The sequence below is a fragment of the Phaethon lepturus genome, unplaced genomic scaffold (genome assembly GCF_000687285.1).
Source record: "Phaethon lepturus isolate BGI_N335 unplaced genomic scaffold, ASM68728v1 scaffold8197, whole genome shotgun sequence".
NCBI classification, from domain to species: Eukaryota; Metazoa; Chordata; class Aves; order Phaethontiformes; family Phaethontidae; genus Phaethon; species Phaethon lepturus.
Window position 1 is genome coordinate 5,791 of NW_010552458.1, and position 22,664 is coordinate 28,454.

At 42.6% G+C, this 22,664-nt stretch overlaps 1 protein-coding gene across 1 annotated transcript; it reads right to left on the reverse strand.

The window, feature by feature from the left end:
* Nucleotides 1-824: 824 nt before the first annotated feature.
* LOC104623971 (MOB kinase activator 1B) lies at nt 825-16,349 on the reverse strand (the record flags this gene model as incomplete). Its single annotated transcript, XM_010291213.1, has 5 exons — nt 825-1,427; nt 1,994-2,157; nt 4,474-4,607; nt 10,819-10,912; nt 16,169-16,349. Coding segments are annotated over 5 exons (651 nt in total), but the record flags the coding sequence as incomplete, so codon positions are not given.
* Nucleotides 16,350-22,664: the final 6,315 nt, after the last annotated feature.

Sequence of the window (22,664 nt, forward strand, 5' to 3'; positions counted from 1 at the left end):
CAGAACCTCATTCACCTCAGAGGTTGACTTCTCACAGGCGATTCTCATGTCTAGTTTGAAGTAACACAAGGCTAGAGAGGCAAGTCTACTTTGACCCAGGTGGGGGAAGGCCACATTTTGTTTAGGTTTTCTCAGAAACAGAAGATGCACTTAGCAAATTACAAACCACTACAAATTCACCAGTGTGCTCCTGTTACTTCTGCCAACTGCTGTAGACAGATGGGAGAATTGGAGATGGACTGCAATTTTAAATGGGGCAGAACATCACCATGCTGACTTAAATCCGAAGTGGTCCATGAAATTACACTGTCTCCAAGATACATTTCCTACCACAGAAAACACTGGCCACCAGAGCTCCTCCACAGAGCCAGGCTTTTTCTTCGTAACTTACAAACATCATTTCAGCAGTTATTTTTCAATCTTTCAAGGCAGATTTTTCTTAGTATTACCCCAGTGCTTTTTTTTTTTTTTTTTAATATTCAATATTTCCCTAACTGTATTTGTGCAAACTGATCATTCATTTGGCAAATGCAAGGAAACTTAACTGAAGTGACCAACACAAGTTGACACTTCCCTGTTAAATAAAGTAAAAGCAAGAATGGAAAACCAAAAGCAATGGCAACAGGCATATAACTACTCGCTAAGCACAGGTTCTTTGTAATTTTGACACCACCTTCATCATTTCACTTTAGCCACTAGAACTTCACCATCACTTTTCTTTATAAGAAATCTCTACTTTTGAAAAATTCTATATTAATCTCTAAAAAAATAAGACAAATATTTGTATTAAAAGCTGGAGATCATTGATTTCAGTAAGTTATGGCTTTTTTTAGTGTAAGCATATATATTTTTTTCTAAAACAAGTATCAGTAAGTGTCCTGGGTGTTAGTTCATATTTTCTGTTTCCAGCAATGTTCAGTATTATATGTGCTTTGCACCTCAGAAGTGAGTCTGCCAAGGCACTTAGAGAATGTAAGCAAGTCTTTTAGGGACTTCATGAGAATGGGCTACCACTGACACAATACAAGAACCCATCCACCAGCAGAGTCAATCCCCCAACCAAGCATGTTTCCTTTATAAACACTCAGCACCTGCCAAAATTCCACAATGAATAACAATCACAAAAAAAAAAAAAAAAGAAAAAGAAAAAGGAACAAAAAAGCTATTTACCACGTGTCACTAACAGATAAAAGATTTCCCCTAATAGAAGCACAGAAAGTAGATCTTGGCTGTCATTAGTAACAGCACAGGTTTTTGTTTTTCTTTTTTTTAAAAAAAACAAATTAACAAAAAAACAAATACCACACGCTCGCTAAAGAAACAAGTGACTTCAAGAAATCCTCTTCCTTTTATCTGTCCTTAGAGGTGAGTTTTTCAATCAGTTCTTGAAGCGGTGCGAGTTCTCTTCTATCAATAAGGTTGAATTCCTGTAACAAGGATGAGGAGAGAGACATACATACAGAGTTTTATGTGCAGCTCAGGGGAGAAGTCTTACGCAGATCTAAGTTACTTGGTAGTAGGCTCTTTGAGTCCAGCCTTAGCCACTACAGCATTTTCTGCCTGTCTGCCGTTAGCTGAATAGCAGTGTTCCACCGCCTACATCTCACACACACACACTTAAAGGAAGGAAACATAAGATGCTCTTTTTTTAATAAGCCGCGGGACAACACGTAGCTTTGCAGCAAGCACACTCTTTTCAGCCTAGCTTCAGATGCTGTCCTCCCGCCTTCTCCTGTTAGGAATTCCCATTCTATGGAATTATTTGGTAGGGAACGCTTTTCGGTATTCAATTTTGTAGTCCAAGAATACTTCATTCTTTGACTGCTTCTAGCAGTAAATATACATACAAATGGGCTAAGACACTATCTTAGGGTCCTGGAAGGGTCAACTCTCCTACAAACAACCCAGCTCTTGAGAAACTGAATGGGCATTACTTTGATGCATTGCTTTTTCCAGAATATAGTTCTAAACATAGTGCTCCTGCCACACTTACCTGAACAAAAAATATAAAGTGCTTGAAAGAAGTGTTAAGGTGTGCTTCTTCCTGTAGCTGGATCACTGGATCAAAGTGCTGGTGATAAATGTGAGCATAAACTCTGAAGAGACGCTTTAAAATTGTCTTTGCCACTGACATGAAATTCTTTGGGAACGGTACACCTAGAAATAAGACAATATGGCTTATTTTTAAACGCCCATGCTATGTTCATGTATTTTGAGAGCCATTATAACCCAACCCGATCTGCTGCACGAGAAAGGCCGCTCTGTTTCATACGGCTATTCGGTCTGTAAGTCACACAATGTTCTTAGGCTGAAGCACGATAACAAGAAAGAGCGGAGGGGAGGTTTCCCTCCCTTCAGTACACCAGCAGCTCATGAACTTTTTCCAGGATAAATCTGACTACATTTCTATGCTGAACCCTCCTAGCTTCAGCTTCCAGCTACTAAATCTTGTTATGCCTCCCTCTGACCGAGAATCTTCCTCCCTGCTGGTAGGATTCAGATATCCACACACAGTTATCTAATGCGCTTTTATGTCTTCTCAGTACCTGCCTGGCCTCTGACTGCCACTGCAGAAAAGGGGAAATCATCGGCAGCCTCTGAGTCTCACCAGTGGCTCTACGCATGTGTCCAAGGCACCACAGGGTGCTCCAAGCGACACCAGATACCTTTGTGTAGGTAACTGAAACCACCTTTGGTATAGGCCATGGAGGTTTACACTTCCCTTGGCTACAGCGGAATCGGGCACAGGCTCTCTTCTGCTTGTCCTCTGCGCAGCAAAAAGACTCCATCGTGCTCATCACCATCCCTTAGCCAGAGGCTACTGCTTTCTTAACTGCCTGCTGAAGTACTCTGAAATATGCTCCTTTCAGTCATTTCAGTGACAATGACCCAGGACATGTAAAATCAGTTTCAACAGAAAATCTTTGTCAGTGCACAAGTTTTATTAAAATAGGTTAGGAAACAGCAACGGGCTACTGGGAGTAATAATCTCTTTAGTTGAGACACATCCGCAGGCTAAAAAAAGATACGTATCAACCATCTCAAAAGATTAAACCTGTTAGCTTCTCATCACATAGCAGTTTTCCCAGTTAGCTTAGTTCTCGTGCAGCCTTTCCAGTTGCTGAAGTCCTGCCTGAAGGCCAGAGGCCCAAGCTAGATGCTATAGGCCGATCATCATCGCACCAATGCTTTAAAACCCCAGTAATAAAATTTTCATACTCCTACTTAAACTGTCCCTGCTTACACACACGTTACGTTTGCTTCACTGGCTGCTGCATCGCATGGGAAGTTCATACGTAGCTGGTTACCCACCGTGGCCTTTAAGTCTCTTTCTTAATCGCTACCTTTCAAAATACATCCTATTAAAAGAAAAAAAGTCTTCAGCAAAGTACACGCTGCAGTTAAAGAATGATCAAGTCCTGATGTAATCTTTTAAACGCAACTTTAATATTAACTCTAACCTCTATTTAATATCATTCCTATTAGCAAGTGGACTTCTACCCCAGCTCTGAACTCTACCCTGAAACGCTAAAACGAATGCCATAGTATGCCAGGAAACCACGCTCACATCCACTGAGCGGGGAAAATAGAGCTTTTTGTCACCTCTTCCCAAACTAACCAGCCTTCTCCACATTATCTGCTTAACTGTAAGTAAAAACAAATGCCACTTGATTTTGACCTCTCAGTTTCTCTCAAGAGGCTTATTGAAAATGTGTCAAATGCTTCAGAAACTATTCACAAAATGAAAGCAACTAAGAGATCTCCCCTCCTTTTTCCACAACGGATCATAAACCTGTGTGTAGTGGTGCACTGGAAAAATGCCAATTAGGAGCTTGAGGCCAAATCGTCCTTCATGCCTCTAGAAGCAGGGCTTTCTTCTTGCTATCGTTTCTGAACTGCTGGTTGTTCATTGTTTTCCTCCTGCTATTCTGAAATAAACCTCTTAAAAACATACATCTTGCATCCTCACTTGAAAAGAAAAAAAATAAAAAATAACTAGAGATCAAAGATCTAATTCAGCTTCTTTGGAGGTAAGGTCTGGGCGAAGTTCCTCATAAGGAACAAACATCTTTCCTGCATCAAAAAGCTGCCAGCTTATACCAATTACTGGTTATAAGTTTTGAGATGCTCTGCCTTATTTCTGAGGAAACAACCCACTGTTCAAAATGAAAACACATCAGATTTGATCAACAGTCAGTTATTAAGTAGAAACACAGTACTTCCTGCATTCAGAACCGTGACAGATGTTTATTAAGAGTATTAACACATGGATCAGAGTTCATGTACTACCACATAAATTTTATCTTAAGAGATAAAAGTGCTTTTACATATATATATATTTTCAAAAAATGTAATTTTTTCAAGTTGCCCTACTCACCAGTCATTTAGACGACCGTTTAATGCTGTAAGATTTGAATATTCCTGTACAACTGTAATCCAAATACATTGTTCAATTTTAGTTATTTACTTTACCTATTTTAGAAGGAAAGAGCGTTTCATCATCCAGCTGATCCTGGACCCAAGTCATCAGGTAATCAATGTACTTTGGTGCAGAGCACTTAATTGGTTTCTTTATGTTTGTCCCATCTGCCCAGTGGTACTCATATCTGGGTTGGGACAACAACAACAAGACATTTCTTAACACAAGTGAATCATTCATATTAAGGCCTGGAAGGTTGCTCTTCCTGCTCCACTCCCCATACTCCCACACGCTCCCACAGCACTTCCTTGAAACTAAGGCCCAAACGCTCCCGAGTCATCTGCGGCTGCTCCATACCCCACCTCCCCACTGCAATCCTGCTTGAGCTGGACTCTCATCTGCAGTCTGTGAAACCTGTCAAAAACTTCATCCTTTACAGCACTACTCATTCGGGCTTGGTTGCAAGGCTCCTGCCAAAAATGCACACAGCAGCCTGTGGTCAAACCTGCATCCCTATACATCAGAAGTTGCTGTATAAGTAGTTTTCCAAACCCTGAAAGGCCAATAGCTACTTATTCTTCTTGGTTTTACCCCTCCAGAAGAAAAACATTACGGCCTGCTGAAGTGAAACATCAAAAAGTTACATGAGATTCTCACACAAAATAAAAGCCAAGCTCCGGGGCTCAAATCCGTGAAGGCACCTGACTGATTTCTCATGTGAAATTTCACCCAATCGGCCCTAGCAATGGGCTTCTCTTCACCTCCGCTGGCAGAGAAGAACTGGAAAGCGAGGGGCAATGCTCAACATCTGCAGCAGCTGCCAGCCAGACACATTAATCCCCTACAATTTCAAAAGTGAAGACATTTCATAGAAGATTCTTACAGATTTTGCGTAATTGAAGACCAAAGTACGTTGGCTGTTGCCAGAGGTTCCCAAATTACAATTGTACGAGACATGGAATATATTCAGAGGTAGGCTAGTGCCAAGGAATGCTATTACAAAACTGGAAGCTGGTGTACAGTGCCTTTCAGCCAACAGTTAGAAGAAAGCTTCTAGGCTAAACAGTCCTCCTTTAAAAAGGTTCTTATCTGAAGATCTAGGGCTACCACGCAGCTCAACAAGATGCAGAAGAACCTCAGTTTCCAGTTGTACCACTGACCCACTTGATAGTTGCAGGCCAGTAACTGTCTTTTAGCTTAATTTTTCCATCTGTAGATAAGGTGGTATCACACCTTTACAAAGCACTGACATGACTATGGAACAGTAAAACGTGTGCTCTTTTTATCCTTTCCCATTTCCAGAACTAGTAATGCTGACACCTTTCATGTAGCACATTTAATGAGCAGATTCCAGCGTCGTTGATTGTACGCTCATCATTTTAACTTCAGGAATTGAAAAAGCCATGGGAAAACATATTGAACAGCATCCACTCACACGGACAACCAGAGCACGAAACAGCTATTTTGACTGGCTTGGGGAAAACAACTGACACAAGTCCAGACACAAAAGATGATGGCTCATCTTCGGAACAAGATGAGAGCTTAAAAAAAACAAATACATTTAACACTGGGATCCTGACAATAACAGCTTTCAAATGAACCACCGCATTTCTTTCTATGTCTTGCTGAGTACAGATGCATGGATCTTAATGTTCCTTGCCAATCCCTAACATCTGAGCAGTTTCTTCTCATCAGCACAGAGCCGTGCACAGCCCTCTCTTCTAAATCCAAACGCAGCATCATTTCCCATGTCGGTTTTAAATCAGCCAGCCTTGCTCAGCCACCCAGCGCTGCTGCAGAACAGTCACCTGTGGGGCGCCGCCGCCAAGCCAGACGCGAAAAGGACTGCTAAGCTCCGCAGCTCTGAAATCCTCCCAGAGAAGAAAAAGACCAGTGACTCAGACTAGCTGCAACACTCCTCCTTCAAAATGTAAAGTTTCAAAACAAATAAACAAAACAGACAAGGAGAGTGAGGTCAACTCAGTCATGCTTTTACAGGAAACATACCCACTTCATCTACAAGTTTTCTCTCAGTTCTTTTCAAAAGAACTAGACGAGATGCTGTTAATGGTTAATATTTCTTCTTTTCATAGATAGGGTGCTCAATTTGACTGTTATTTCTCAGTACAGCAGCAGCAAAACACAAGGTTTGGGCTGCAACCACCACTGTTTAAACTTTCCCTTGCTATCTCCACCATCAGTATTGTGCAGACAGTGGAGAAGGTCATCTATTTTCAAATCATAGGCATCATTTTATGCAAAGCTTAACTGCATCTGATAAAACTGGCTTCTATTTTTGTTTAACAAATTCAGTTCTGTCAGAACAGTAGCTGGGAGAACATTTTCACAACAAACAAATTTTACAAATGATGACGAGCGTGCTGCTTGCAATGGTATAAAAAGATCCCATTTTTATAATGGCAACACATCAAGGGTCCTGAAAGTATTTCAAAATTCTATCTCAAAAACACAGCCAAAAATTCATGGTTGTTCCTAGGCTGCCAAAAGGCTAAGGGTTCGCAAGGGAAGGGAAAATGAACTCTTCCTACATGACTAAATACATGACTGAAACCAAGTCAGGAATCCTAGCCCAACTTCTTAGGCAAAAAAAAGAAAACGAACACACAAAAATTCCAATACATTAGAATCATTTCAACTAGTACAGGAAATGAAGGGTAAAAAAAAAAAAAAGAAAAAATCACATTATAGCTCAAGCTTGTGAGTGAACACCTGCAGCTCTGGTGATAGAAACAAATTAACCTTATTGCCATAGGCAGTTCCTCTACAGAAAATACACCTTTAGAAACCTCTACAGTTCAGTAGAGGTTTTTTTTAAGGGCAAAACAGTATGTGACTGACAGAGCAAGAAACATACAGTTCACTTTGGCAAGCTCAGGAGAAAAGCTAATAATCCTTAATGACTCCGGTAGAATTCTCTCAAACTGATAAACCCAACTTACTTGCCACCTATAAACAGAAAACCCAACTACGCTTCTCACAGTAGAAAATAGCCCTAAGAATAAACAATCATAGGACCAGCTCCTTTACCTACACATACATGGCCTAAAAGGAAAACGACCACCAAAAAAACCCAAAAAACAGCTTGACTAAAACTAAAGCTGCTATCTTGTCCAACAGCAATAAAATGCAGCGACTCGGTAATGCCTTTCAAAAGATTCTCGGACATTTATTTGGACCTATCGCCTCTAAATCCCAGCAAAATCATATCACATCAAGACTGCTGAAAAGTACTTTGTTTTGTCCCTCGGCCATCAAGTGACACAGACACAGCGTGGAGCATCACAAAAAGGGAAAAGGACTGGTATCGCTAAGAGACACAGGGTATTTCAAGGACCTGATTACGTGATTTATTCTTTTTTTTTTTGCCGCAGACACACCGGGCAGAAGGCAGCATGCGAACGGTTAGCTGCACCGTACTACGCCCATGTCGGATTTATGGGAGCTGTCCACTTTGCAGTGCCCAGCTACTCTGATTTGAACATTTGAAGACAGAAGCACTGCGGACCAACAAACCTCAGGAAAATCAGAAGGATCTCACAGCCATTAAGAGAGAGTTTAGTGCGCTCACACAAAGGCCTGAACAGGGATTTTCAGAGCCCCAGTTCAGACAACCAGCTCTGAAAAACGCAGCAGCCATGTCCCTCCTTTGCGCTCTTATTGAGGACTTGCAGCCACGGATGAAAACAAAAAAAACTCCCCTCACCCAATGCTGGTTATGACCCATATAACTACTATGCAGGTTCTTAAGCTCTTATCATGCCTGTTGCACTGATGGTGATACTGCAACTGATCTAAGAACAGCAACAAGTGATAACCAGCTAGGGTTTGTCTGGGTAAGAAACAGTTGGTCTTTGCTGAAGTGTAAAAAGTGGAACATTACAGTGAATTATCATATGTTTTGGTACAGATTAAACCAATACTTTTTTTGAGCTGTTAGACAACGGACTGTAAAGCAGAAGAAGGAGCTCCGTTCTTGATCTTGACGTCAATCCTTAACTAATGCAATGTACTAACACGCTGATAAAAGCTAAGTCAGCAATCTTTCCAAGAAAGACAAATCCAGAAGAAATTAAAGTGATCCCACAGCACACAAAAATTTACCTGCCCCAGCTAAGCCCTTCTGTTAAGGACGCTACCAAATAGAACCAGTGGGCCAAAGGAGTAGTCATACAGCCCCAAGCATTGGCTTAAAGGTAGCCCTTTAGAGAAGATAACCTTCCCTGCATCAAAAATAAAACACAAAAAAACAGACACAAACCTAGGTGACCTGTCTGTTACCAAGGGACAACTTTTTTTCCCCTTTTAGAGGGGTTTTAAAGACAAAACACCAGTACCTGGCAGTGGATTCAGGAAACAACACATTTCTGCTCTGGTTACCGTCTCACTTGAGACATCTGGTTTAGTTTTTCCATAGACTGCTCTAAGTTTGTCAGTCATGCTACAAAAACTGCAACCGAGCAACAGCGAGTTCTAAATATCTAGGGATGTACGCACCAGCACCGTACAAGCCTTCTTAATGTACCGACCATCAGTATTTTTCAAGGGAGAAAGCAAAAATCAGACTTTAGAGCCACAGAGCGCTTGCTGCTTTTAGTTCTCTCCAGCTACTCGTGCTATGGCTGCCTAAGCTGTTTCAAATGACCTCACGTTAAGTTGTTTCAGCTAAGTCATACTCTTTTGTCTGAAAGAGATGAGGATGCAATACTGGTGGTAGCTTAGCCATAGGTGTGAGGAGACAGCAACCTTCAGCCTAGAAACACTAATGAGCACCTCAGACTCAATGCCTCTTCAACTAATACAGCCTGAGCCAGAAGATAAAGAGGAAACGGAGATAAGAAACAGAGGAAAATGTCTGTAAATACCAGTGCTTTCATGCTGACAGGTTTTCCAGCAGTACTTCCCTGAAAAAAATTTTGCAGGCCACCTTTTGACTGAAAGCAAGCCACGCTTGCTCAAACTAAGAAAAACACCGTATATCCTCCGCTGTGGGTCACCATCAGCCTCACACATCACCCGATCCTGTGCCTGCCTGGCCTCCGCCCCTCACGTGCACACACGCTTCTGATCCTTTCGCAAAACCCATCCCTGAGCACAGGCAGGGGCTGCAGAGTTCGGGCAATGCTCTACAAATCCTAAGGACAAGATCGCCCGATTAAAACCTTGGCAGAATGCATCTTCTAGCCTCTAGCACGTCTCTTCTACCCTGCTTCATAACAATATTTGAGTACAACATGTATTTCTGTCAATGGCTATCCATCTCTTGGGAGAGAAATAAATTGTTTCGTCTAGCAACCAGACAACTAATCCTTTAATAATTAACTTCCACCCCCAAATAACTGCTTCTCAGAAGACAAACAATAAAGCAAAGAAATATTTTCATGCTCTTATTTAATGAATAAGAGTCTGTTCTGCATGCCAAAGCACAAAGCAGACAACGGGCTACGTTATTGCACAAACTTATCCCGAAGTTCTTCTGCATAATGGTAAACTTCTATTCCTTTTGTATTTTCACCCCTCCCCGCTTTGCAGCAGCAGGTCTGCCTGCCCACACTGCTTTTGGTATTCGGCAGCGTCCATTTTTAGCTGAAGAACGTAGCGCCAAAGCTGTCCTCGGGCCGCCTGGCTGCTTTTGCCTTGCCGAGCTCCTGCTCTCCCTGCTGCACAGCCCCAGCTCTCCACCACACCGTCTGGCCATTACCAGCTTCAGACAATAGCAACACATGTCATTATAAAGGAGGAGGAAGTGAAGGAGAGGACTGTTTTTCTTCATTGTTTGTTTAAGATTTTTCAGTCATTTAAAAAGAAGCAGTGCCCTCCCTCACCACCGGCTTAGAAATGCAGGTATTTGTCTCTTTAGAACACGCTAATCAGGCGGAGAGCAAGCAAAAACACAAACGTGGGATGTCTGTACAAAAGCCTAAGCAAAAATCTAAGAAGCAAAACTTAACTGAGGGACAGGGTAGGGGATTCCTATTCAGACTACTCAAAACTGTAGTCAAGTTTAGCCTAAAAGAAAGATTTTCGTAAGCCCTAACTGAACACTTGCATATAAAAAACTTCCAATCTTAATTTAAGAAGACCTCATTAACATTAAAAAAAAAACCAACAACCAAGTTTTTCTTTCTCAGGCTAAAGAAAAAAATAAAATGCTAACAATAAAAACACACAACAAACAAAAAACCCCATCTTTCCACCCCCCACTGCCTTAGCAAAGCTTCAAAATTTTTTTCCCCTGCACGGATAACAAGAGAAGACACACTTCCCACATACAGAAGCTACCTTATCTTTGGCACTCAACTGAGCTGGTCTCATGTTTTCAAATGCAAAATCATTTCAAAAATTGCACGCTCTCAACAAAGCATAAAAAATAATCTTACTTTGGGCCAGCAGACATCACAGGGCAGCTCTCCTCTGTGCAGAAGTCTGTAATGGTTCCATAAAGCATATTGATCTGGTTGAAGAAGTCAACAGCTGAAAAGAATTTAAGCCATCAATTAACACTCTGCAATGCAACAGTAACACAAGCTTCCTACAGCCTTAACTGTAAAGTACACACCGCTGAGGAAGGTCCTGGAATATTTTCTGGAAAAAAAACTCATTATTACTGCTTTCTTAAGATGTATTATGAAAGAGATGCAGAATGCAACCACCAACTTTGTAAAACAGCCTCTGGCAATAATTACTTCATTGTTCGCTGCAGCAAAACTGTCATTTGAAAGAAGAAAAGGGAAAAAGAAAGCTGGATTATTGCCTTTTCTGAAAGTTTGGTGCATTTTATTAGAATCACAAATTCTACTGCCAAGTCTGGAATAAAACAAAGATTTTCAGTGTAAAGTTTCCAACTAGAGAGTGAGCTGTTACTTATCAGGTGACACTGACTCCCCTTGGGCTTTGTATCCCAAAGGACTGTCTCCTCAAAGAACACTTCACAGAATCACAGAAGAGTTTGGGTCAGAATGTACCTTTAAAGATCATCTAGTCCAACCCCCCCCCGGGCCATGAGCACAGACACTTTCCACGAGACGGGGTTGCTTAAGGTCCCATCCAACCTGACCTTGAACACTTCCAGGGATGGGGCATCCGCAACTTTTCTGGACAGCCTGTGCCAGTGTCGCACCACCCTCACAGTAAAGAATTGTTTCCTTATATCCAGTGTAAATCTACCCTCTTCCAGTTATGCTATGGTCAGACACTGCCTGGATGGGAAGTGGGTACAGAAGTCATGACATAGGAACAGTTGCACTGCCCAGCAACTCCTGTGCCTTAGATAATCAATTCATTACTACAAATTAATATTTAGTCCACAATGTTTCCTTGTTATAAACTATCCTTGGAGTTTCTTTCTGCTGGGTGTTATCGCATACGTTTTGTTACATGTTTGGGAAAGTAGTTCTCTTAAACAAAGCTTTTTTTTTTTTTTTTTAATTGGTCTGCAGTTGAATTACTGAAATGATAGACCAAAAGAGAGCACATCTAAATGTTCCTATAGTTCTTACTCCTTGAAATAGGTGCTTGATTATTTAAAACTCTTTGAAAGCAAGACGCTTCTTCGATAACCTTACAGCAGGTTCTGTTCTTAGGAACTGTGGTTACTGTAATCGGTTTATAAAATTCACTTTATCCCCCCTCGATGAATGGCCCCCCTTGCATCTTCTGAGGAGCGCAGCACATAAGCAAGTGGCTTGGTTTCAGGCAGGACAGAGTTAATTTTATTCCTAGCAGCTGGTATAGGGCTCTGTTTTGGACTTAGAATGAGAATAATGTTGGTATCACACCTATGTTTTAGTTGTTGCTAAGCAGTGTTTACGCTAAGTGAAAAACTCTGCAGCTTCTCACAGGGCCTTGCCATTGAGGAGGCTGGGGGGCACAAGAAGCTGGGAGGGGGCACAGCTGGGACAGCTGACCCAGACCAGCCAAGGGGATATTCCAGACGACAGGACATCACGCTCAGCACATAAACCAGGGGGAAAGCTGGCCGGGGGCCGCTACTCGGCAACTGGCTGGGCAGCTGTCAGTGGGTGGTGACGAACTGCATTGAGCATCACTTACTTGGGTTTTGTTTGGTTCCGCCCCCCACCTTCCTTTTCTGTGCTATTAAACTATCTTTATCACAACCCATGAACTTAACTTTTTTGTTTTTGCCCTGATTCTCTCCCCCATCCCACTGGGGCAGGGAGTGAGCAAACGGCTGTGTGGTGTTTAGCTGCCTGCCCGATTAAAGCACACCACCGAAGTATCAATACCTAAGGTTATGTTTTCAAAATGTCTTTCAGACAGTGGATGTCATGAGTAAAAATCAAAAAGTGACCAATATTAAGCACTAGAAAATAAAATTTTAAGTAGGCTGGGTTAAATTCTTACAACTAACTAAGTGCAGATGTGGTTCAAGAATAACATATTTACTACACATTCCTGTCTCCCTCACCCGGCAACAGTTACTGTAAATTCTGCTTCTGGATGAACCCACATAAGTACACACATACGGGAACTTAATGGCGTCCTTATTCATCCATGTTTATGCATGGATGAAATTCAGCAATCGTATAAAAACCCAGATCAAGTGTAGTGGCATTCAACCCCTATATAACCCCAGTGCTTTGCCAATTTAACTATTCCAGCAACACGCTCTTACCCAGAAAAGAACCCTATATAACATATAAATGGATATAATGCCCCAGTGCCCAGTCCAGGCTACATCGCTTCTACCGCTAAGAGCATTGGGCCTGCCACCTCTGACAACAGGAGCCTTTACAGTCAGAAACCTCACTTAGGAATCACAACTGCGGAGCTACTCCTCAGGATGAGGAACCACTGTGCAGTCTGCCTGGGCTCACCATCACTTAAAATTTACTGTGACAAGCTGTTTCTTTATTGCAAGTTACCACTTGCAACACTGAAGAGTTTCACACAACCATCTGCAGGACAGTGTGGAATGAACACCAACAATCCACTCCTCTCAATCTGGTGCCATGCCAAAGAGAAGCCAGCGTCTGCCTTCGTAGCCTGGCCAAATTTGTGTTCCTTGCTTAACCTTTTACAAAGATACACAGTTTTGCTGTAATGAAACAGAGATTGACATCCTAAACATAAGCACCAGCAGATACCAGGCACTGTGAAAGTAACTGATGGCTGATGGAAAGGGAGGATTAAATACTGCAGCTCCCCTCACTGACTTTTGCAGCGAATGAACATCAAAGATTACACGAACATCATAGCAGCGAGTTACAGCTACTGTTCAGCAGATGCAGGATATGAGCTACAACTGTGTCATGCAACTTGCCAGGTATCAAAAAAGGGAAGCAAACAACTGGTATGGCATGCACCTAGCACAGTTCACCTCCAGCTAAAAATCTTCTGCCCTCGCCCCCCACAGAGCAACAGCATAAAATAGGAATACAACACTGGGAAAGGTTGATAAAAAAGTTACACAGGAGCAGGAGGGCCCCTAACACTTGTTTGGGCCAGGGGAGAAGGCTGTTAACACCAAAGGCAGCCAGGAGTGGTTAGATACCGCCCCTGTTTCTTAAGGGTACAGAAGAACTGTTCATTAAGTTTCCATTCCCTGCTCCCAGTAGTAACCGCAGCCCCATGTTTGCTTTAAGGCAAGCATGTTCAAAAGACCCACACAGACTTCGACAAGATGACTAATTATTGTGAGTCCCACACGTGCAAGTCTCAAAAGGCCATGAGACATACCACCCATGCACCAAAGCCAGCAGCGTGCGACAAGCAAGAAAAAAGCAAGAATCTCCTTTCCAACACATGTAGAGCTGTACCGTGTGCCTGCATATTTGCATTTCCTCTTTTTACTCATTGTTCTTAAGTTTTGAGGGCTTAGGTTATTTTTTCCAAGTGCTTTTCTACTAGAAGAGGTGCACACTGTCTGCTGTTCTATTACAAAGATAGAGGCAAAATGTACTTCTGAAATTACTTTGTAGCATTTTCCAATCAAGGAGGTATCACATGAAACTCAGACCTAACTGATTTAGTACCCTTTTTCATTTTGGAAACATATTTGAACAATCTACACATACATCAACTCATGACAACAAGACATCAGTAAGGCTAAGAGGTGAGCAAGAAGTAGAAGCGCAAAACCTGTTTGTTCCTACGCTGCCACTATTGTGAAGAGCAAAAGCAACGACATTAAGCCACACGTTTTATTTCCTTATTAGATATCTCAACCAATACAAGGGGCTCACAGCTACCATGAACTGGTACTAGGTGTGGTAGAGGAATGCTGTAAATGAAGCGAGCACGTAATCTGTTAATCACTTCTAGACAAAACAATTAACCATTAAAAATCCACTTGGCGGCAGGATGCACAGAAAAGGACCGTGTCATTACAGAATGCAGCAGGTACCACAAGACAGCTCCCCCTCTTTTGCCAAGTAGTCTGGCTGCCTTTTGGCACCCAGCTAATTTAGCAGTTAAGTCATTTGGGAAAGGAAAAACACTGCTGCCACACAGGAAAGAAGAGACATGGAGCACAGAAACCACCAAAAGGGAACTATGCCAGCCATCTATGAAGCATCTTTAGTAATGCTTATTCATAAAAATGGGCTGGCTTTTTTTCTAGACAGTTTTGCAATACAGTGTGAATAAGCTGTATTTATCAAGAATTGTGTCAGCAATTTCAACATTCCCTGGATGCTCTAGCAAGTCATATTCCAGAGCACCGTGGGGGTAATTAAGAACCGGAAGGTTGAAGTTTCACTGCCCAAACATGTCAAAGAGCAAGAAGAAACAGGCAGAACCACATAAAAAGTTACAAAACGTTTATCTTGAGCATAATTTATAGCGCACTACAGCGCACAATCACTACCGTACAATCACAGAAGCACACCAAGCCAAAGACACAAGAGATGAGGTAATAGCCAGGCATGGCACAAAGTCTGTGGCAGCCAAAACTCTGCATGGGCTAAGGAGCATGACAGGACTGCGGTTAATCCATTCTTCAAGCGCAGAAGGCAGGCAGCAAAGCCATGCAGCAGGGAAAGGAAGGAGGAGGAACATGGTCAAGCAATCGGAAAACACTAATTTGGGCATCATTGTTCGGGCTGAGCTAGCTTGAAAGGAGAGAGCTAGGACAAATAGCTTTAGAGGAAGTTAAAGTAATCAGGTCAGGGATTTACCAGAGCAAAGGCTCAACGCTTTGTCAGAAAAAAAGGAAGGAACTAACTTTCGGAAAAATTGCAAAGATCCATCTCTAGGTTTGTTACAGGCAAAAGGAAAGCCAGGCCATACACGTGGCTGTAGTCTTCGGCATCTTTTAGACCTGGCCCTCACGCTTAACTAAATTAAGGTTTTACGCGTAGCATGTAGAGGCTTGACTGTACCACTGGGTAACAAACCTAGCCGAAGAAGAGCTAGATTAAACATATTAAGAGGGCACTGACAGGCTACTTCCTAAAAAAAGCAGTGACATTTCTACTTCAGCACTTGTTTGTCATCAAGTGCTCTGACTTTAACCACTAAGAATAAAAATTATTTTGTTAACAGGAAGGTATTTTCGGCGCAAGGCGATTAAGGAGGTTTTGTCTCAGTGAGACGCTCTGCATCCGTCAGCTCTAAACGATGCGACATTCACCTCTCCCAACCACAGCAGAGCGGCGCGTGGAGGACAGAAGAGCCTACCGCACCAGAAAGGAGTACACAGTTGTCCTCCCACAAATGTCAGCCCACATTCAAAAACCCCCTTATGAAAAAAAATGTTAGCTGACTTACTGTTAACTGCAACCCATTCATTTAAGTCTTCACCCTCTGGAAGCATAACGGCCATCCGGAGATTACCGCTTCCCAGCGTGGCTTCGGCATGTTTTAGCAGCTCGTACTGATGAGACCCTTCTGGAATGTTCTTCTTTGGTTTGAAGGTTTTGGAAGAGCGACTACCACTGCAAAAGGGAGAGGAAATATTTAGAGAACTTGCAGAAAGGAAAGGGAAAAAGAAAAGAGCCGACAAGTCACACGTAAGCACAGGATTAGCGTTACATACTTCCCCCACTCCCATATTTTCATGTCAAAAAAACTTGGATGCAACAGACACAGGTGCTTTGATTTGTTCTTTTAAAGAACTTAAAGATTGTCCACTACCCTGCCTTCTCATCTGCCGACCTTACTGCTAAGCCAGTCGGACAATTGGGAACGCTCAGACTCCCCTCCCTCCGCAAACTGAATCATGGTCTACATGACACAAAAAGCACTTCCGTCCCTAGAATCTGGACAGCCAAATAGAAGCCTTCTTTACTCTGAACAGTCATGAAGCTCGTCATGGTGATTAAAGATACTATTTATTTAACAGCAGAACCCCTGTTCTTTTTCTAACATCCACCTTCATGAGACCTGAGATGTCATCACACCTGCACAAGTGTGATAAGAAGGTCAGGACAGCCTGTTCATACCTCTCTGCCTGTTCAAATCAGGTATGATACGTTAAGTAGTTACTGCTAATTCCTCAAAACCAAGCTGCTGTTATTTAGGAAAGCATACTTTCTGCAGGCCTAAACAATTCAGAGTATTATCTCAGCGACGGACATAAAATAACTTTTCCAGTATCCAGGACTGTTTAGGGACTTAGTTTTTAAAATACAGTTTCTCAAAAATACATACACATTGTAGCTGAAGACTGATACAAACCCACATTTTCCACAGACCTTCTATGTCTTTTTCCTCACGTTTACAGCATACAGACCTCTCACTCCACCAGTTAGACAAGAAATAAGGATGACAACTTTTACCACTTCCATATAAATACTTGTCTTACCTATAATTTTGTTTGAAAAACACAGACTGACTTAGAAAAAAAGTTTAGACATTTGATTTTTAAATGATGGCAGTGAGCCTGGATGGCATATCAAGACCTAACATGTCAGAAACATGACATGTAGAATTAAATATTTGCAGAAAAATGTCAAATGAGCCAACATTTGTGAATGTTTTAGTGTATGAGCTGAGAAAAGATTTCTGTCAGAAAAGGAAAACTAAGCTCTGAATTCCAATGATAGAAAGCGGCAAGATGCAAAACCCAGACAGCAGAATTTTCATTACAAACGTTATCTGGGTCTCATTTCTTTACATAAAAGACTTAGCCAATTTATCGCCATCACTCTACCGGGCCGAACAGAAATTTTTCTTAGTGGGGCGTAAGGGTTCTCCCCAGCTCACTACAATATTTCAACTGCATGTTTGAACACGCAAGGGTTGTAGCTTTTCTTCGGGACAACGCTAGTGTAGCTACACTGTCACACCGAAGCGCTCTGAGAAACCTAATTCTGCACCTCATATTCCCCACCACGCCACACTGCAGGCATCACAGAAAATTAATGCAGCAGATCACTCGTTTCTACAATCCCGAACGCCAACAGTGCTAGCAGAGACACAGCATGCACCAAACAACCCAACAAAAATTCTTCTTTCCAAAACACATAACGGCAGGTGATCGAGAACATGTCATTTGCCAAGCACACGACAAAACTGCCTGACAGTTCATTAAGTCTCCGTTTAAGCCTGAACAAGAGCAATGGAAGAAGAAAACGTAATGGAACTGGAGATACACGATGAGTTCCCCAAATTCTTTTGCGTAGGTAACAACATCTTTGCAGGTGCATCTTTGGGTATTGAACAGATCCCACAAGTCCGGCTGGTTAGAGATTTACATGGTCCTGCTCCTACGCTGACTCTCCCTTGCTACAAAGGAGCAGCAGCATCCTCCCCCTCCCGCAGGCCTCCGCAGTAATCCCCTTTTCTAACCCTCGGAAGAAGCACTCGGCCGGACTAACGGAGACCGTGGGACGATATAGTTGAACGGGGCACGTACATTCACACAGATACCCGAAAAACACTAATGCAGTCAGCTACTAAATGCAACCGAGAGCCAGGAGGAGGACGAGGAATCATATGGCTCCCATATATTCTTTTACAGGACACTTCTAACATCGACCCAGTCATTTGCATTTCACCCTAAGCAAGGATACCAGATTCAAATCTTAAATAAAATAATTGCCTCCCAGTGGGAGTAGAAGCTTTTGTGGCTCAGGGAGTTCCCTTCACCTCCCACCCCTCCAGCCACCTGCAGTTGTTGCCAGGCGAGATTCAAACCAACTCTTAAGAAAAAGCAACTGAAAAAAACCCACCAAACAAAAACCCAAATCTTTTCACTGACCACTTAAGACACCCGAGTTTTCCTCTTCAGGAACATACCCGCTTTATAGCCACTATGCCAACACAGGGGGTAAAAATACAACTTAAAACACCTGGCAATCGCTTTGGTAGATGGCTGCACAGACAGGGCTGACGCAAGGTAATATTCACAACAAGCGACGAGCAAGCGAGGCTGGTATCGTTACCTTTCCACGCGCGTCAGCGTAAGTGCAAGAAGAACGGCACATGCTGAAGACAAGCGCAGCACTTCCTAACTTGCTCACAAGATTTTGTTCTTACTCCGTCACACCTAGACAATGAGGGAAACCAACTCCTAATACTGTCACGAAAAGCAAACCAAAGGTTTGAAACTGAAAAACTCCACTGCTGTAACTGGCCTGGTGCAGTTGCCCGAGGCACGATCTACAAGCTCATTATAGGGACTACTACTGGGTGAGCGGAACTCCCCGAGCGAGCGTGATGAGGAAAGCTGTATCCAGACAGAGGGAGCACTTCCCACAAGGATTCTGATCACAAAGGCCAGCATCCCACTTACACCTTCAGCAGAAAAATCTTTCTTGGGGATGAGAAGATGGTATAGAAGCCAACAAAGAACTAACTGGGAAAAGATTATGAAATAACTAAACCAGGAAACTGTTTAGATTTTAGCAAAAAGAGTAAGCCAAGAGAAGGAATGAGTGTTCGAGAATGAGGCACGAGGAAAGCATGGCAAAAGAACTCCCTAAAGAAAATAATCTTGAGAAAACTCTGGCTAGGATTTCACACCGTTTCCACCCCAGATCGTGAGCTTGCCCAGTAACAAACCAAGGCATTGCAGATCTGCTGAACACTCAGCAGAGATCTCCTGTGGTCACCGAGAGAGAGAATGCACAACACACTGGAAAATCATTAGGCATCGCTTGATCCCTGCTATCCCTTTCCCAAAAACAGGGTGTTTCTTCCCATAAGCTGGCAAAAGCTGTAACGGCAGAATACACAATGGTTTGGTCTCATTGGCTGTTCTCAATAAGCCATTCCATATTTGCCTCCACTGCCTTTCTGATCGCTACGTCTCAAATTCAGCACAGCAATCCTAAGACAGCAGGAAATGGTCTCACACAAAAAGCAGGCAGGCATCCAAAAGGAAAGGTCATTAGGATAACTGCAGGCTGCTAGTCGTCGCGTGCTATGGAAATATCTGCAATTTTGGCAATAAATTATCAGAATTCTATGCATTTACGCAGGTCACCATATGTGAAGCCAGTTAACTGCATGCACGGTCATACACTCCTCGATACAAACAGAAGTTCAGGGACCCAACAACCTAATACAGCTTCTCTAAGCCAAAACCCTTAGAGGACACGTTTGCTCTTGGGAAGCCTGGTTCTAAATGCTGCTGCAAACATTATTTCAACTACCTTACTAGTGCAGAAGCTCCCCTATTATTTATTCATAAATCACCCTCATTTATTTATGCCTTAGCAACGTCAGATAACTACCCCTTCAAATGGTTACCTTACCAAGTAATCCTGCTTCGTCCCAAAACCCTGACCACAGCAGCATGTTATTCCTGCTAACTTACATTATGATTTCCAACACTAAGCTGAAGGTAACTTGAAAAAATAAAGCAAATTAATATTTTTTCCCATTATGTTCATCTGTTACACATGACTGACCAATAAAGTCTTCTTCTTCCACTTCTATTTCCTCAACTCCTTGAGCCTTCAGTGAAAAAAGTAACTTTGAAGAGCTCTGTCTGGTGGCCAACAATACACAGAATAATAGACGTCTCGATCAAGTATGACATGTTATTTTCACCTACGTTCCATCACAAACTTACCTCCATCTGTGAGCCATTTCAGCCGAGATGTTTAGAATGCTCCCAGCTAGTTGGCAGCACTTCCCTTGTTAAGAGCCTCTGAACTCTCCTTCAGTTTTGAAACATCACGTTAATGCAGAAGTGACAGCAGACAGAGAAACCCTCAGAAATGCCAAATTCCTTGGACATAAAAAGGTCATGAAATGGGCAACATGTTGCAACATCCCTGCTATTTGTTACAACCAATTTCCAGCCTGCCAAGAAGAACTGACTTCTCAAAAAATTCCTGCAATTCCAAGGACGTCTTGCTCCCTTCACTCCCACATCCAACACTTCTAGCAAATTATGCCCTTCTATTTTTATAGGTACGTACAGCTACAGCAGTGCCAGATGCAGCTCGACCTAGCACTAAATCAGGAAATGTGTTTAAAGCAACTGACTCACTGAGCAGGGATGAGTCTGGAAGCCTGGCTAAGAAGCCACACCTCCAAGCCACAAGAAGCCCACACGCCACTTGGCCTCACAAAGACATGACAACTTGCTTGTAAGCTAGAACACACATTTTCCTCCAAAGCTGTAATTTTATCTAGTCATCTGCTGACAGGGAGTGTTTTTAATGGTACGGATTCCACAGGCTGTTCCCTCTTAGGTTAGCAGGATGACGTTTCCAGAGGAAAGGAACATTTTCAGGCATCTTGCTTATACCACACTTACCACGCTGCCTCAACAGCCCACTTGAGCTTCAAACGCAGCACTGGCAGAGCTTTCACCATCAAAGCAGCCAAACATCCAGTCTAAACTCTTGATACACTTCTTGTTCGCTGCAGGAAAGGAGCCACTTAAACCTTCGCGCTCCTAAGAGAAGCGCTTTGGCTGGCTTGGCTTAAACCTCCTCACACCTGACTCTCTGTGCACTGGAGTCTTTCAATGGAGCTTTTTATCTATTTCTATGAAGTCTGCTGCATACCGAGGGAAACTTCAATTAAAACAGGAAAGTTTAGGCTCCTTATGCATAAAACTTCAGAGCTCGTTGGTACCACAGAACTAAGCTCAAGCTCTAACCTACTGCTGTGTCTAACATGGCTCAAACCGACAAGCAAAAAACCTCACCCTGAATCTAGCGTGCTTCACAATCAATCATACGGATGCAGATCAAAGCCCAAATCATGCCTCTACCCAGTCTGCCAACCTATACATTTTGCAGCAGCACCACAACCTAAACCACTGAAGTATTGACAGTGCTCCAAAGTCTTCCTCAAATTCCTCTTGAGTGAACAAAACCAGATCAAGTTATCCCATAATTCACTAACAATTCATTACAGCATCTTCAATTAATGCAGTACTTATAAAGCATGCGATTACTGTGCCATTGGCAAAACAGAAGAAGAACAGGAGACACCATCCTGGAAAAGATAAGAAAACCTGAAAATCTTCCCCCTCCACCCCCACCCCCCCACCTGCACATCACATACCAAACTGACATGTTTTACAAGAAATTAAGATTTTATTTTCAAATATCACAAGCATTCAACATCCACAGAAAGTATAGGAAATAGTGCTCCTCCAATCTCTTTCGGGCCACCGGTAGGCTCCACAACGCAGTGCTGTGATTAGCGTAAGTCGTTTCATGCAGGGCTCGTCAAGTGGACTGTTCTGTCCAACACCAGAAAGGGCAGAAACTTGCCCTGGGGAAAAATAAATAGGAAACGCTGCAGCAGTACCGTTTTCAGCATACACCTGCCACCTATATTCTTCTAACTGGTATATAATGCTGAGGCCGGGGAATAGAATTTTTCCTGCTTTCCTTAGGGGAAGGTGCGAGTAACTCACTTCTGCGAGTACAGCCATACCACACAGCATCTCCCAAAAGCCTTCACCACCATGGTCCAACTGAAATAAGCCCTTCAAAATATGTGGAAGTGCTCGACAGATTCCAAAAAAGCTGAACTCAAGACAGTACACAGAACAGTACCTGGGGCATGAAAACTTGTCATATTTCAACTCCTGCTTTTTTATCTTCAACAGCCTTTGCAAACATTAATTAATCTTTACAAAGTATGTTGGAAGTAGGCATGATTAGCGTCTTGTTAGACACCGGGCAACTGAGGCACCGACTCAGTGCCAAAGGCCAACGAGCAAATTTATTAGAGAAGTCCTCGAGTTTTAGTTCTGTACCTCCTTGTTTCCTTTCTCTCGCTGCGCCTCTTTTCAAATGCAGAAATGCAGAAACGCTGCAAGTTGAGAACCCAACTCCAGAAAAGCAAA